The 15,050-nt window shown below is 38.3% G+C and overlaps 1 protein-coding gene across 4 annotated transcripts in view; it reads left to right on the plus strand.

The window, feature by feature from the left end:
- PIGU (phosphatidylinositol glycan anchor biosynthesis class U) overlaps positions 1 to 15,050 on the plus strand; it is a 122,189-nt gene that overhangs the window by 18,861 nt on the left and 88,278 nt on the right. For all 4 annotated transcript variants that reach the window (XM_068525168.1, XM_068525167.1, XM_068525166.1 and 1 more), the window contains exons 3-5: positions 5,427 to 5,486; positions 6,722 to 6,784; positions 14,056 to 14,165. In XM_068525168.1, coding sequence (XP_068381269.1) covers positions 5,427 to 5,486; positions 6,722 to 6,784; positions 14,056 to 14,165 — 233 coding nt within the window. The remainder of the gene's footprint in view (positions 1 to 5,426; positions 5,487 to 6,721; positions 6,785 to 14,055; positions 14,166 to 15,050) is intronic.

The raw sequence follows: 15,050 nt of genomic DNA on the forward strand, positions 1-15,050 counted from the left end.
GATTTCCCTATTTTCAAAACGAGGTAAATAGTTGATCTCAATTAGCTAACATATTGAGTTTTACTGTATGCTAGGCACTATGCTAAGTACTTTGTGAATATTACCACTTAATTCTCCCAAGAACCCTGTGAAATAGGTCACTATACTTATTTTATAGCTGAGGAAACTAAGGCTCAGAGGGGAAGACAACTTACCCAGAGGTACATAGGTGGAACCTGGTTTTAAACCTGAGTCTGACCCCAAAGCCTTGTTCTTTCTACCACACTAGCATGATCTCATGAAAAAACCTGTCAATAACCTTTACAGTATCATAAGACACATTTTTACTAGTGGTTGGGAGTTGGGAAGAGGTGCTTCTGAGTCACCAGCATGGGCTCACTAAAACAAGTCATGTACTTTCCTTCTGGTGTGGTGGATTGGTGAACTGGCTTGTAATAGCAGACCAACTATCCTGCCTAGAACAACTAGAAAAGCAGGCGGAATACAAAAAGCATCTGTTTGATGGCATTGGAAAGTAGCAAGATAACCAGGACTTGAGGGGCTGAGATCCCAGAGTTGAAATTGCAAAAAGTAAGATCGACAGTCTGAGCTGCTTTCTCCTTGATATATTTACCAATTTGTAAGTGGCACAGGCTGAGGGGGCAGAGAAAGAGAACAGAAATTGGATGGTAAGAGGCTACAGATCTAAGCAGAGCTCTTGGCAGTCTAATGGTGCTGGGGAAATACAAATTCAAGTGCACTTCCAACCAAGGTGGTAGGGCTCTGGCAAAGGACTTGGCTTCTAGTTAGGTCCTCTAAAGGACTACACTCAGAGAATGAGGGTAGACCATGTATAGACTAGTCTTACAAAGACTGAAGCCAGCTTCTAATCAGCTTAACCCCTAATTAGATTAAGGTGATACAATTCTAATTATCAATACTTGCCAGAAGCTTAAAGAAACCCTTACTGGAAGAAAATCCAGAACCTCTACAATTTCTTTTGCACAGTGTCTGTCATTCAATTAAAAGTTACCAAGCATAATAAAAGATAGAAAAAAATAGGCACTAAAAACAGTCTCACAGGTGATCCAGATATTGGAGTTACCAAACTTGGACTTTAAAATGACTGTGACCAGTGATTGATATGTTAAAAAAATAAGTGACAAGATAGTGAATTACACCAGGGAACTGGAATATGTAAAAATGATCAAAGGGAAATTCTAGAACTAGAAAACATAATAACAAATTAAGAATGCAAAAGGCAAGGTTAACAGCAGATTACACAAAGCTGAAGAGAGGATTAGTGATCTGGAAGATAGAAAATAACCATACTGAAGCTTGGAGAGAAAAGGATAGAAAACAGAGAAAATAAAAGCGATCTATGAGATACAGTAAAAAGGTTTAACATACATACAAATAGAGTTTCAGAATGGGAGAAGGGACAGAATGAGGAAGAAACAATATTTGAAGAGATTAGTGGCTGAAATTTTTTTAAACTTATGAAATATTTCAATTCAAGAAACTCTGGGGGCTTTCCTGGTGGCGCAGTGGTTGAGAATCTGCCTGCTAATGCCGGGCACATGGGTTCGAGCCCTGGTCTGGGAAGATCCCACATGCCGCAGAGCAACTAGGCCCGTGAGCCACAACTACTGAGCCTGCGCGTCTGGAGCCTGTGCTCCACAACAAGAGAGGCCGCGATAGTGAGAGGCCCGCGCACCGCGATGAAGAGTGGCCCCCGCTTGCCACAACTAGAGAAAGCCCTCGCACAGAAACAAAGACCCAACACAGCCAAAAATAAATAAATAAATTAATTAATTAAAAAAAAAAAAGAAACTCTGTAAACCCAAGCAGGGTAAATTCAAAGAAAACACACATCATGATAAAACTGCTCAAAACCAAAATAGGTTAAAAGCAGCCAAAGAGGGACAATTATCTTTAAAGAGAAACAAGATGGAAACTAACTTTTCAACAAAAATGAAGGAATCCAGAAGACACTAAAAAGGTATCTTTACAGTGCTGAAAGAAAATATCTACTGACATAGAATTCTATACTAAGTAAAATATCTCTAGAAATAAAGGCAAAATAAAGAGGTTTCCAAGCAGATAAAAATTGATAGCATTCATTGCCAGCAGACTCACATTTAAAAAAATACAAAAAGGCAGAAGGATTATGATCCTTGACAGTCTCATGGAATATAGGAAGGAATAAATAACAATGAAAAAGGTAAATATATGGGTAAATCTAAATAAGTATTGACTGATAAAACAATAATAATAATGTATTTTGAGTTTAAAATATATGTAGAATTAAAGCTATAACAACAATAACAGGAAAGGCTGAGAGTAGCTATATGGAGTTTAAAGTATTCAGAGGTCCCTTTATTGTTTAGGAAGTGGTAAAAGTAATCATTTATATTATACTTTAATTAAACTCAAAGACATATGTCATAATCTATAAGTTAACCACTCAAAGAATACTAGCTAAATGTATAACCAACAAGCTAATAGAGGGGAAAATGGAATAATAAAAAATAGTGAAGCAAGCAAGAAAGGAGAGAAAACAGCATAGAGAAAATGGGACAGATGGAAAATGAAATAGTAAGACAGTAAACTTAAACACACATATATCAGTAATTACATTACATGTAAATAGACTAAAATCCAGCTAAAAGATAATGATTATCAGATTGGGTTAAAAAAATAATTATATGTTGCTTTTAAGAAACACATTTTAAATATATTAGGACACACAAAAAAGTAGAAAGTAAAAATACAGGAGAAGACATATCATGCAAACATTTTCCCAAAAAAGCTGATGTAGCTATACTAATATTAGATAAAGAACACTTAAAGGCAAGAAACATTGCTAGAGGTAAAGAGGATTATTTTATAATGATAAAAAGATCAACACCCAGAAGATACAGTAATTCTACACATAAATTCATCTTACTACATAGCTTCAAAATATATAAAGCAAAAGTGACATGACTAAAAGGAGAAATAGACAAATCCACAGTCAAAGAGGGAGATTTTTAACTATCTGTCTCAGTCACTGATATAGCAAACAGACCAAAAAATCAATAAGGACATAGCAGAGTTGAATAAATCCTTAACAAACAACCTAGATGTCATACATAGAATATTACACCCTTAAATGTTAGTATGCACATTCTTTTCAAGTGTTCGTGGAGCACTTATCAAAATTGACCATATTATGGACCACAAAGCAAGTCACAACACATTTTTTTTTTGGCGGTGCCGCACGACATGTGGGATCTTAGTTCCCCAACCAGGGATTGAACCCATGCCCCTTGCAGTGGAAGCTCAGAGTCTTAACCACTGGACTGCCAGGGAAGTCCCCACAACACATTTTAAATGATTGAAATAATACAGAGTGTTTTCTGTGACCACAATAATAAATACATTACAAAAATATAAAAAGAAAACAAAAATAATTTGAAATTACACTATAGTCTCAATTAAAGAAGAAATCTCAGGGGAAATTAGAGTATTTTGAACTGAATGATGTTGCTAAAACAACATATCAAAATTTGTATGATGCAGCTAAAGCCATACTCAGAGGAAAATTTATTGCTTTGAATGAATATACAGTTGACCCTTGAACAGCACGGGTTTGAACTGCACAGGTAGGTCCACTTATATGCAGATTTTTTCCAGTAAGTACATACTGCAGTACTGTACAGTCTGAGGTTGGTTGAATTTGAGGATGCAGAACCATGGATATGGAGGACCAACTGTAAAGTTATACTCAGATTTTTTTCTGCATGGGGGTTAGCACTCTCACGTTGTTCAAGGGTCAGCTGTTTTAGGAAAGAAGACTAGGACTTCCCTGATGGTGCAGTGGTTAAGAATCCACCTGCCAATGCAGGGGACATGGGTTCGATCCCTGGCCTGGGAAGATCCAACATGCCGCGGAGCAACTAAGCCCGTGCACCACAACTACTGAGCCTGTGCTCTAGAGCCCGCAAGCCGCAATTACTGAGCCCGCGTGCTGCAACTACTGAAGCCCGCACACCCTAGAGCCCGTGCTCTGTAACAAGAGAAGCCACCACACTGAGAAGCCCGCGCACCTCAACGAAGAGTAGCCCCTGCTCGCCACAATTGGAGAAAGCCTGCTCACAGCAACGAAGAGCCAACACAGCCAAAATAAATAAATAAACAAAGAAATAAAAAAAAGAAGTCTAAAAATCAGTGATCTAGGTATCATCAGAAAAAGATAAAGCAATTATCCCCAGAAGAGTTTGAAGAATTGTGTATTGTAAAGTTTAGAAATTAAAGAAGTACAATAATCATTAAAGCCCAAAGTTGGTACTTTGAAAGACTAATAAAATTTAGAAATCTCTGGCAAAATTTGTCAAGATTAAAAAAAAGAAGATGCACATTACCAATATTGGGAATGAAAAAGGGAACATCACTATAGTTCCTGTAGACACTAACAAATAAAATATTATGAACAATTTTATGCCAAAAAATTATAAATTTTTGTGAAATGAACAAATTCCTAGAAAACCACAAGTTACCTAAACTGGCTAAGAAAAAAATAGCAAATCTGGATAGTGTTTTATCTGTGAAAGAAATTGAATCTGTAATTTAAAATCTTCTCTCAAAGAAAACCCAGGTTGACAGAATTCAAAAAGAGTCATGTACCAAAATGTTCATTGCAGCTCTATTTACAATAGCCAGGACATGGAAGCAACCTAAGTGTCCATCAACAGATGAATGGATAAAGAAGATATGGCACATATACGCAATGGAATATTACTCAGCCATAAAAAGAAACGAAATTGAGTTATTTGTAGTGAGGTGGATGGACCTAGAGTCTGTCATACAGAGTGAAGTAAGTCAGAAAGAGAAAAAGAAATACTGTATGCTAACACATATATATGGAATCTAAGAAAAAAAAAATATATATATATAGTTATTTTTCACCAAAAAAAAAAAAAAAAGAAAGAAAACCCAGGTTGAGATGGCTTCATGGTGAGTTAATTTTCCCAACTGTTTGAGGAGGAGGTAACACTAATCATATAAAACATCTCAGAGAACAGAAGAAGGGAAAACATTTTGCATTTTATTTTATGAGTTCAGCAATCCTGGTCCATTATGGAGTTTCCCGTGCGTATTACATACGTCTTAAAACTAAAATTCACCTCATACCTTTACTGTGTAAACAGCTCTTCACCAGGTATTTAACATATATTAGATTTTGTTTATTCTCTTTATTCAATTCAGCAGATAGTCACAGTGGCACAAAATGATTCAAGTGGTGCTAAATAATTCTCCCTCATATGTACGCTGGCAAACTAACATAGAACAGTATTCTAGGAAAGAAAGAGATTTCTGTTGACAGAATAGCCTCCTCCCCACCCCCTACTCTGGAAGCTGATAACATTAACATTTAACTTAATGTATTTGTTTTTCTCCTGCAGACTCCATTAATAATATACCTCTTTCATTTCCTGATTGACTATGCTGAATTGGTATTTATGGTAAGTAACCTTCCACATAAAATCAATATGTATGTATTTTTAATTTTAGAGTCCTTTTTAAAATAAATTTATTTATTTTACTTTTGGCTTCGTTGGGTCTTCATTGCTGCACGTGGGCTTTTCTCTGGTTGCAGCGAGAGGGGGCTACTCTTTGTTGAGGTGCGCAGGCTTCTCACTGCGGTGGCCTCTCTTGTTGCGGAGCATGGGCTCTAGGGTGCACGGGCTTCAGTAGTTGCAGCGTGCAGTCTCAGTAATTGCGGCTCACAGGCTGTAGAGCGCAGGCTCAGTAGTTGTGGCACACGGGCTTAGTTGCTCTGCGGCATGTGGGATCTTCCCGGACCAGGGGTCGAACCCATGACCCCTGCATTGGCAGGTGGATTCTTAACCACTGCACCACCAGGGAAGCCCTAATTTTAGAGTCTTTTATCTTCTTGTTTTTAAGGAAAAAAAATCTATTTTAGGAGCTCAGGAGTTTCTCAGAACATAAAAGCAAAAAGCTATCTTAAATGTGAATTCATGGAACTGTGATAGTATTATGGATGTGTGAGGAGTAGTCTCTGGCATCTGACCAGTTCCAATTCCTTATACTTTTAAAATTTGATTTCTGGACTATGTAGTCTTGAATTTCTAGCTTCAAGGTTCTATGATTGGCTTTAATTGTGGTGCCAGTATAGAGGGCATCCTGAATCTCCTAAGCATTCTGCCAAGAAATTCTGTGCAGAGGACATAGGCCAGATGAGACTTTAAGGGCAAGAACCTTCAAAATTGAGAAAACAGGGCTATGTTTTGAGTGTAGTAATTTGAAACACTTGCCTAATCTAGAGTTGAAAATCTGGGTCAAGTAGGAGGTCCACTGAGGTCTTCATTAATAATTATAATGGCTGTGGCTTGTTGAGGGCTTACTGTGTGCTAAGTACTTGACCTGCATCAGGCCTGCAAAGCAGTGGGTATTATTCTCATTTTATAGAAAACTTAACTAACTTGCGATTACAGAGCAGATGTGGGACACCAAACTGATGTAAGCCTCAGTGGGTCCTAGTCCTCAGAGTTTTCTGGTCAGACCTCCCTGAAGAGGCTTTATCTTTGTAGTCAAAGAGAGGGTTGAGGTTCTACCTGAATGTAAGAATTCAGTACTGGATAGTCCATCACCATCCAAAAACTCCAGACTCTGGCAGCATTCCATTACTCCTATACTAATTAGGTTCATTTCCTTTTATTTCTCTTTCTCTTGACAGATAACTGATGTACTCACTGCCATTGCCCTGTATTTTGCAATCCAGGACTTCAATAAAGTTGTGGTGAGTAGTCAGTGGGTGGGACAAAACCAGTGAAATTCGGTAGCCTGCTGATCTCTGTTATCACAAAAAAATCAAAGGTCGTGTACTTAAAGATCAGCTGTCTTAAAATCCTAAGAAGTGGGAGTGAAGCTTCTGGCTTGTTCAGCCATCCCTGGAATGACCAAACCCAAACCAATAAGACAGCTTTACTAATAGATATAGAAAGGTCAGCTTAATCTTCGTGGCTTAATATCTACTCACCTATCCAGGTTCAGACTTTTTGGAGCAAATGGGGTTGAACTACTGTTATACTAATGAAGACCCTTAAAAATCTTCCATTCTTTTCACCAGTTTTTCTTTCCAAAAGAAAATGAATACAGCTTTTAACTCACTGTCTTATGCCCATCCAAGGTAAAACTGGATTCCCAATGTAGTTTCTATTTCCCTGCAGAGAGCAATCTTAATTGGAAAATTTGGCATGTATTAAATACCTGTTGAAAACCATATGTAATAGCCAAGGAGAATTGCGTAGTGGGACCATTCTCATTTTCCTGGGTTCTGAGAGAGTTAACAGATTAACCATGTGTAGTATCCATGTAGTTATTTTAAAAATTGTCTGCAGTCCTCATTGACTGGCTGGGAGCCACTGAGAGGATTTAGACTGGGGTGAGTGAAGGCTGCATTCCATTGGTGGTGTCTGTTTGTGGTTCATTTTCACTTCTGTTACCAAGTAATAGAACCAGAATTAGCAGTCTGCCTTTCTGTGCACTGGTCATCAGTAACATAAAGTGGGTGAATTCTGCAATTTTAGACCTCAAAGAGATTTTTAAAATATCTGGACTGAGGGTTCTTAATTTGGGGTCCATTTATAGGCTTAATGGGTCTATAAAGCCCTTGAAATGGTATGAAAAATTGTGTATGTGCATATATCATTTTTTCCAAGAAGTAAGTCCATAGTTGCTATCAGTGTTCAAGGAGTCCTTGATTCCCCCCCTTAAAGGATTAAGAACTACATATTAGAGACTTAACATCACTAAGACCAGGGAGTATACATCTTAAGCTAATGGAGCATTTGTGACAACATGGGTGAACCTTGAGGACATTTTGCTAAGTAAAATAAGTTAGACAGAGAAAGACAAATACCGTATGATCTCACTTATATGTGGAATCTAAAAAAGTCAAACTCATAGGAATAGAGAGTAGCTTGATGGTTGCCAGGGGCTGGGGGGTGGGGGAAATGGGGAGATGTTGGTCAAAGGTACTAACTTCCAGTTGTAAGATGATTAAGTTCCAGGGATCTACTGTGCAGCATAGTAACTCTAGTTAACAATATCGTATTGTATACTTGAAAGTTGCTAAGAGAGTAGACCTTAAATACTCTCACCACACACACACACACAAACACACACACACACACACGTAGTTATGTGAGGTGATAGGTGTGTTAACTAACCTTATTGTGGTAATCATTTTGCAATATATATGTATAATATATCCAATCATCATGTATACCTTAAACATATACAATGCTGTATGTCAATTATATTTCAAGAAAGCTGGAAAAGAAAAGAAAGGAAAATTTTAGGGCTGATGTAAAATGCTTTAACAGGATTCCCTAGAAGGCCAGAGATGAAATAACTGGGCATGAGATTTATAAGCAGAGGAATTCAGAAATAAAATAGCAGGGGTTATTTTCTTCTCCCAAGGTAGTTTGTGTATGTAAACTCCAGTCTTTTTCCTTTGAAGTTACCTGCTAAAATATTTAGGGGTGGTACTTCCCTTGTGGCGCAGTGGTTAAGAATCCACCTGCCAGTGCAGGGGCCATGGGTTTGATCCCTGTTGCGAGAAGATCCCACATGCCACGTAGCAACTAAGCCCGTGCGCCACAATTACTGAGCCTGCGCTCTAGAGCCCGCGAGCCACAACTACTGTGCCTAGAACCTGCGCTCCACAACAAGAGGAGCCACTGCAATGAGAAGCCTGCGCACCGCAACAAAGAGTAGCCCCCGCTCGCCGCAACTAGAGAAAGCCCGTGTGCAGCAACAAAGACCCAACGCAGCCAAAAATAAATAAATTAATTAATTTTTAAAAACCCTCGTTATCTCATCTATGAGAATTGGGCGATTGGGATTGACATGTATACACTGATGTGTATAAAATTGATGACTAATAAGAACCTGCTGTATAAAAAAAAAAAAAGTGCTTTGTACCAGAATGATTACTGTGTGTTGTAGGGGGAGGGGGCTACTTGATAATTTTATGTTGTTTTCCATAATTCCTTAGAATTTTCTTTCTAAAATAGATGAATTTCCTTTAGGAATTCCAGAAAGCCTTTAGAGAAATATTCTTAAAATTGTTTGCTTTACAAATGTATGTTATTATTTTATTGAGAAATAAGATTAAAATCATCTTTCTGATTTTAAGATAAAAAAAAAATAATGTAGAGAATTTGCCACTCACAGACCTTCATTAAAAGAATGATCAAAAAATGTGTCTAAGAAGGAAATAGATGGAAGGAAGGACAAGCATTTACTGGATAAAAGAACAATAATGAAGACTTATTTGGGGACTGTTACAACAAGATGGATTGATTCTCATGTTTCAGTCATTAGAATGGACATCTTTGGAGGCCACTAGTCTGCCTATCATAGTGTGGTTGGTACTTTTAATTTCAGCATCCTAGTGGGCATGTCACCAGTGGTATCTCCTTGTGTTTTAATTGTGTTAGTCCCTAGTGACTAACGATGCTGAGCATATTTTCATTTGTTTATTTGCCATTTATATATTTTCTTTTGTAAAGAGTCTGATCAACTTGTTTCCCATTTTTATTGGCTTATTATCTTTTTATTAGTGAGTTTTAAGTTTTCTTTATATATTCTGGATTTAAGTCAGAAAAAATAAAAGTTTTATAAAAAAAATCTATTAAAAAAAATTTAGGGGTGAAGGGTCATGATATTTACAACTTACTTTCAAATGGTTCTGGAAGAAAAATGGTTCCCATGTGTGCTTTTGTTTCTGTGTGTGTGCGTGTGTGTGTGTGTGTGTGTGTGTGTAGAGAGATAAAGAAAATGTGGCAAAATGTTAACAGTTGGTGGATCTACGTGTTTTATCAAATTATTCTTTCAACTTTTCTGTAGTTTGAAAGTTTTAAATATAAAACATTAGAGAAAAAAATAGCGTGTATATATGTATATATGGGATATATGTGAATATCTAAGGGGGTTTTGGTAGCTTTCATCTAAGAACACAATCAGATCTTTTCAAACAAAATATAAAACAAATGTGTTAGGTTTTTTTTTCTGAAATGTGTTTTAATGAAAGTTGATTAGAGATGCTACCATCATATGCATTCCTTTTTTTTTATTTTTTTACTGATCAGCTGTCATATACTCTAATTAAAACAATTTTTAATGGGAGGAGAAGCTTATGGGGAAGTAATGAAACTAGGTTTCAGTGAGTTTCTTAACAAAGTCAGCTTCAGTGTCAATAGAAGAGATACTTTTAATTTAGTACATCAGTAATTTTAATTCATTTCTTAGTTATTTCTGACTTTATATGGAAACATATAGAGATCTCCTTTTTTTTCTTTGTGTGATTTAAAGAGGGAGAGAGAAAACTGAATGAGCTATTGTCAATACCCTGGTTTTGAGCACACCAAGGCAGTGTGCTATCTGTTATCACCAAGATAAAACTTTATCACCAAATAAAAATTTGGAATAGTTTTGCTTCTCCATCCTCAGAATTCAACCTACTAGAACATTAGGTTTCTTGGTTAGAATAAGAGTTTCATTTACCCTGTGTCAAAAATTAACTCATTCTAAATGGCAGACTTTGATGATACTAATATACTACTGTTGATTTGGATAGAATATTAGCACATCTTCCCCCAAGTCTTTCCCAGTTTGTCAGAATGCGCCCATATCATATAGTCTGGAAGTATTTTAGTCTTGCTAGAATTTGAGACTTTTTATCCCTGGTAATGAAGGTGTGTCTGCACCCAAATGCATCCTGGTAAACTATGGTGCAGAGAGGGAAGATTCCAGCCCCACCCCAATCTCCAACTTGAGCATGTGGAATATGAATGCTGATTGATTGTGACCAGTTGATTCTCATGACATTTTACATCTGCCTCACTTGACAAAAGCAACGTTAGTCTAGTCTGTCCTTTGCTGAGACTGAGCTTATTTGGAACTCAGAATTCATGTTAGAAAGCTGCAGGTAGTTTGATAGGGAGTGATAAAAACCTGTATCCCCTACTATGCTTAGAGGGTTGTGAATTTGGAGGATAGGTTCCTGAATTTGGAATATGCTGAGGCTAACAGTTGGAGATACAGTGGGGGTGGAATATTCATCCCCCCACCTATAGGTTTTGGGGATGCAAAGGGGTGTAGACACAGCTTCAGTGATTAGAAGAATCTCTTTATTTGGAGTAGGGGAGTTATGTCCTTGCAAAAATCAACCTGTCAAGGGACAGGGAAATGGCTGCGTGGGGTAGTGGGTAAAAGGGAAGGAAAACTCCACCCTGGAGATTTTTTTTAATTGAAAAATTTCTGCTAAAATATAACATACATATGGAAAAGCTGATTAATGATTACAAAGGTAACACATTCAGGTAATTACTTTTAGGTCACTTTAAACCTCTCCTGCTTTAAATCTCGTTGTTGAGGCTGCTGAATATACCTAGAAATATACCTATCTTTGGATTTTAAATTGTACTCTTTAACCTTATTTATTTACTTATTTATTTTTGGCTGTGTTGGGTTTTCATTGCTGTGCATGGGCTTTCTCTAGTTGCGGTGAGCGGGGGCTACTCTTCGTTGTGGTGCGCGGGCTTTTCATTGTGGTGGATCCTCTTGTTGTGGAGCGTGGGCTCTAGGCGTGTGGGCTTCAGTAGTTGTGCCGTGCAGGCTTCAGTAGTTATGGCTCGCGGGCTCTAGAGCGCAGGCTCAGTAGTTGTGGTGCACCGGCTTAGTTGCTCTGCGGGCATGTGGAATCTTCCCGGACCAGGGCTCGAACCCGTGTCCCCAGCACTGGCAGGCGGATTCTTAACCACTGCACCACCAGGGACGCCCCTCATTTATTTTTATACTTCTAATATTTTCTTGGTGTGTGTGTGTTTAATTTTCCTTAGTTTTTAGCCACTTTCTTGTCTCTAACTGGATGCATGGGGATGTTTTAAAGGGATTTTGTCTGCTTAGGGGATCTGAGTCAATATTGAGTTCTAAGGCCAGGCATAATGGCACCTGTGCTGGTGAGATTGGGGGAGACAAAAAGAAAGGTAGCATCGAATCTGGGGACTGCTGACCTGACTGCCCTTCTCTCGTGGAGACTCTCCTTTCATAAAATCTTTCTGTTTTAAAGTATTTTGGAAGATTGGGGTTACAAGGAAGTATTCTTTCCTTGTTGGCACAGTGTCACCTTTGCCCAGGGCCTACACATCCCTGTTTAACTGCCTGCATCTCTTACTGTAGTCCTGCCGGCTGGCTTCCAGCCTGGGGAATGGGCCTGTATTCCCATCTGTCTCTCTGGCTGCTCCTGGGTGAACTCCCTGTTTCCTTTTAACAGCCTTCTTTGTGGATCTCACACCCTCCAGGTGGCCTTCTTTTTGCAGTAGAACTCCAGAACCCTTAGCTAGTGGCGCCTCCGTCCTTCCACCACTGCTGCAGCTGTCCTCATTAACTGCTTTGTTTGCTAAGCCAGCCCCCTTCTCTCTAATAAAAACACCTTAGTTTATATTTTGCCCTTTTAATTAAATAACCCCAGCTGTGAATGGCAGCATAAACCTTACTGATGATAATTCCCACCACTTAACTTGGACTCCCAGAGATGATCAAAGGGAGGCTTTTGAAGTTTGTTCAGGTTTTTTGATTAAGCCTCTACCTAAACCTCTGGAAGAAATCTGTGGTTACCTGTATTTCTGTGATGATCCTGGGATTTTCTTTTGAACTGAAAGATGGCTCTTAAAAAATTTTTTTTTAGTTTAAAAATTTAAATATCCAAAATATCTAAGACATGCAAAAATATATAAAGAATAATACATACTGTGAACCTATTTCAGCTTAAAAAATAAAACGTTTTACATATAGTTGCCTCTCTCTGATACTTTCGTCTCCTTACTCTCCTTCTCTCCAGTTACCACTGTTCTGAATTTAGTGTTTATCATTCCCACACATGGCCTTGACTTTTTGTGCATTTGTAAATATACCTAAGTAACATATAGTGTTATTTTGCATGCTTTTAACTTTATGTAAATGGTGTAATGCAGTATTCTGTTGCCATCTGTGTTTTCATCCTTAAATCTTTAATCACACACTACTTTGGCTTCTCTGAATTACTGTGTTTTATAATAGGTTGCAGCATTGATTTTATACTATCTAAGATCATTAAATCAGCAGGGCTACCCATTTGGGGTTCAGAGGCTTTTTCTATCTGTAGTGTGACCCATGTTTGCTTATAGGGTTGCCTAACTTTTTTTCATTCTGGAACACACCCATGAACTTGTTGGGACACACACAAGGGAAGGTAAGAGCTTTCCACCCCCATCTCACTCCCTGTAAATTATCCAGCTGCCCAGCCACACCCAGCCTTCCTCCTCCTTCTCTTCATCATGGTCATTTCCCACTTCCTCTGTGGAAGTCAAAAACTTGAAACAGGAGAGCTCGGAAGAAAACCCAGGACACTGTGACATTCAGGGGATCGTTCCACTTTGCATGAAAATATTTCGCTTTGATGGAACTTTGGAATCTTTAGGCCACTGATGATAACTCTTAAAAATGACTAAAAACTGCTTTGCCATTCAATCATTCATTTAGCCATTCAACGGATATTTATTGTTTGCTCACTGTGCCAGGTATTGGCAAATAAACATGGTCTCTGCCCTCATGGAACTTATAGTATAGTGAAGGAGAAAGATAGTCAGTCACATAAATAAATAAAAAAGTTCTAACTGTGAACAGTGTTATGAGATTTTTACAGTCAGGGCAGTGAGTGTGCCTTCCTGAGGAAGTGACGATTTAACTAAGATCTAAAGATTATGTGCGAGTTAACTAGGGAAAGAGAAGAAGAGGTTGTTTGTTCTAGGTTAAATGCAAAGACCTGGGAGCAGGAGGGCAGTGGCACGTTCATGTTGCTTGAACCCAGAAAGTGAGAGGTGTGGGTAGCGGGCGTGAAATGACCCTGGAGAGGTAGGGCCAGGTCAGGCAGGCCACGTGGGCCATGGAAGAACTTTTGTCTTCATCCTAAAAGCAATGCGAAGTTATTTGTTTCATGCATTTTGTCTTTTTTTTTTCCAGTTTAAAAAGCAGAAACTCCTCCTAGAACTAGACCAGTATGCCCCAGATGTGGCCGAACTCATCCGAACCCCTATGGAAATGCGTTACATCCCTCTGAAAGTGGCCCTCTTGTAAGTATTCTCTGACAAAACAGGGCTCAGTGCCAACAAATGTGAGGAAAATCTGATGAGACTTTCTCATGTTGTTTGTTGTATTTTTGGAGATTTGCAGTCTTAGTCATCAAGTATTTGCTATAGTTCTGTTGCACCACTGGGGTTCTGGCCAGGAAAAGAGACAGAGCCATCCTGTCTCTGTTGGGACAAAGCCTCACACAAGCACACGCACAATTGACCCTTCACAAATGCTTTTTCACTCAATGCTGATCTGGTTCCAGCCTCCTTGTAACCAGTGTTTCTAAAAAAAAAAAAAAAAAAAAAGTTTTCCAGTTGTGATATATGGATTGCATAAAATTCTGATCTTTATGCAGCAGTTATTTCAAGCAACTCCTATGTTTCATGTACAATTTAGTCCCCCGTTTGTAGTTCAGAAAACTGAAGAAAAGTACCAAACAGACCCATCCCAGCTGGATGACCAGTATGAGAGAGTGGAACTTACTGAGACTCTATGAAAGAATTCTCTAGGAGTACCAGTGCTGCCTATAACTTTAATTCTTTCAGGTTATTCCTGTTTATATTCCTGAGATAGGCAAATGGGAATAATTATTCAGTCAACTAATAGTAAATGTTAATAACATACTAGTTCCTAAGGATACACAGTAAAACAAGGCAGACAAGTTTCCTCATGGAAAAACATGACCTTAAAGCTTCAGATTTAGAAGGGGCCTTATGAGAACAGTTTATTCAACCCTTTGCCTTGTGTGTGACTCTCCTATTCAGTATTCCAGATAGGTGGCTGCGTAGCTGCTTCTTGAACATCACCTGCTATTTAGAAATGGCTTTTTTTCTCCTCCCACCAAACACATTTGAGGTATCGGTTCATATCTATGTATTTCAGAA

Source organism: Eschrichtius robustus, chromosome 16, assembly GCF_028021215.1.
Source record: "Eschrichtius robustus isolate mEscRob2 chromosome 16, mEscRob2.pri, whole genome shotgun sequence".
NCBI classification, from domain to species: domain Eukaryota; kingdom Metazoa; phylum Chordata; class Mammalia; order Artiodactyla; family Eschrichtiidae; genus Eschrichtius; species Eschrichtius robustus.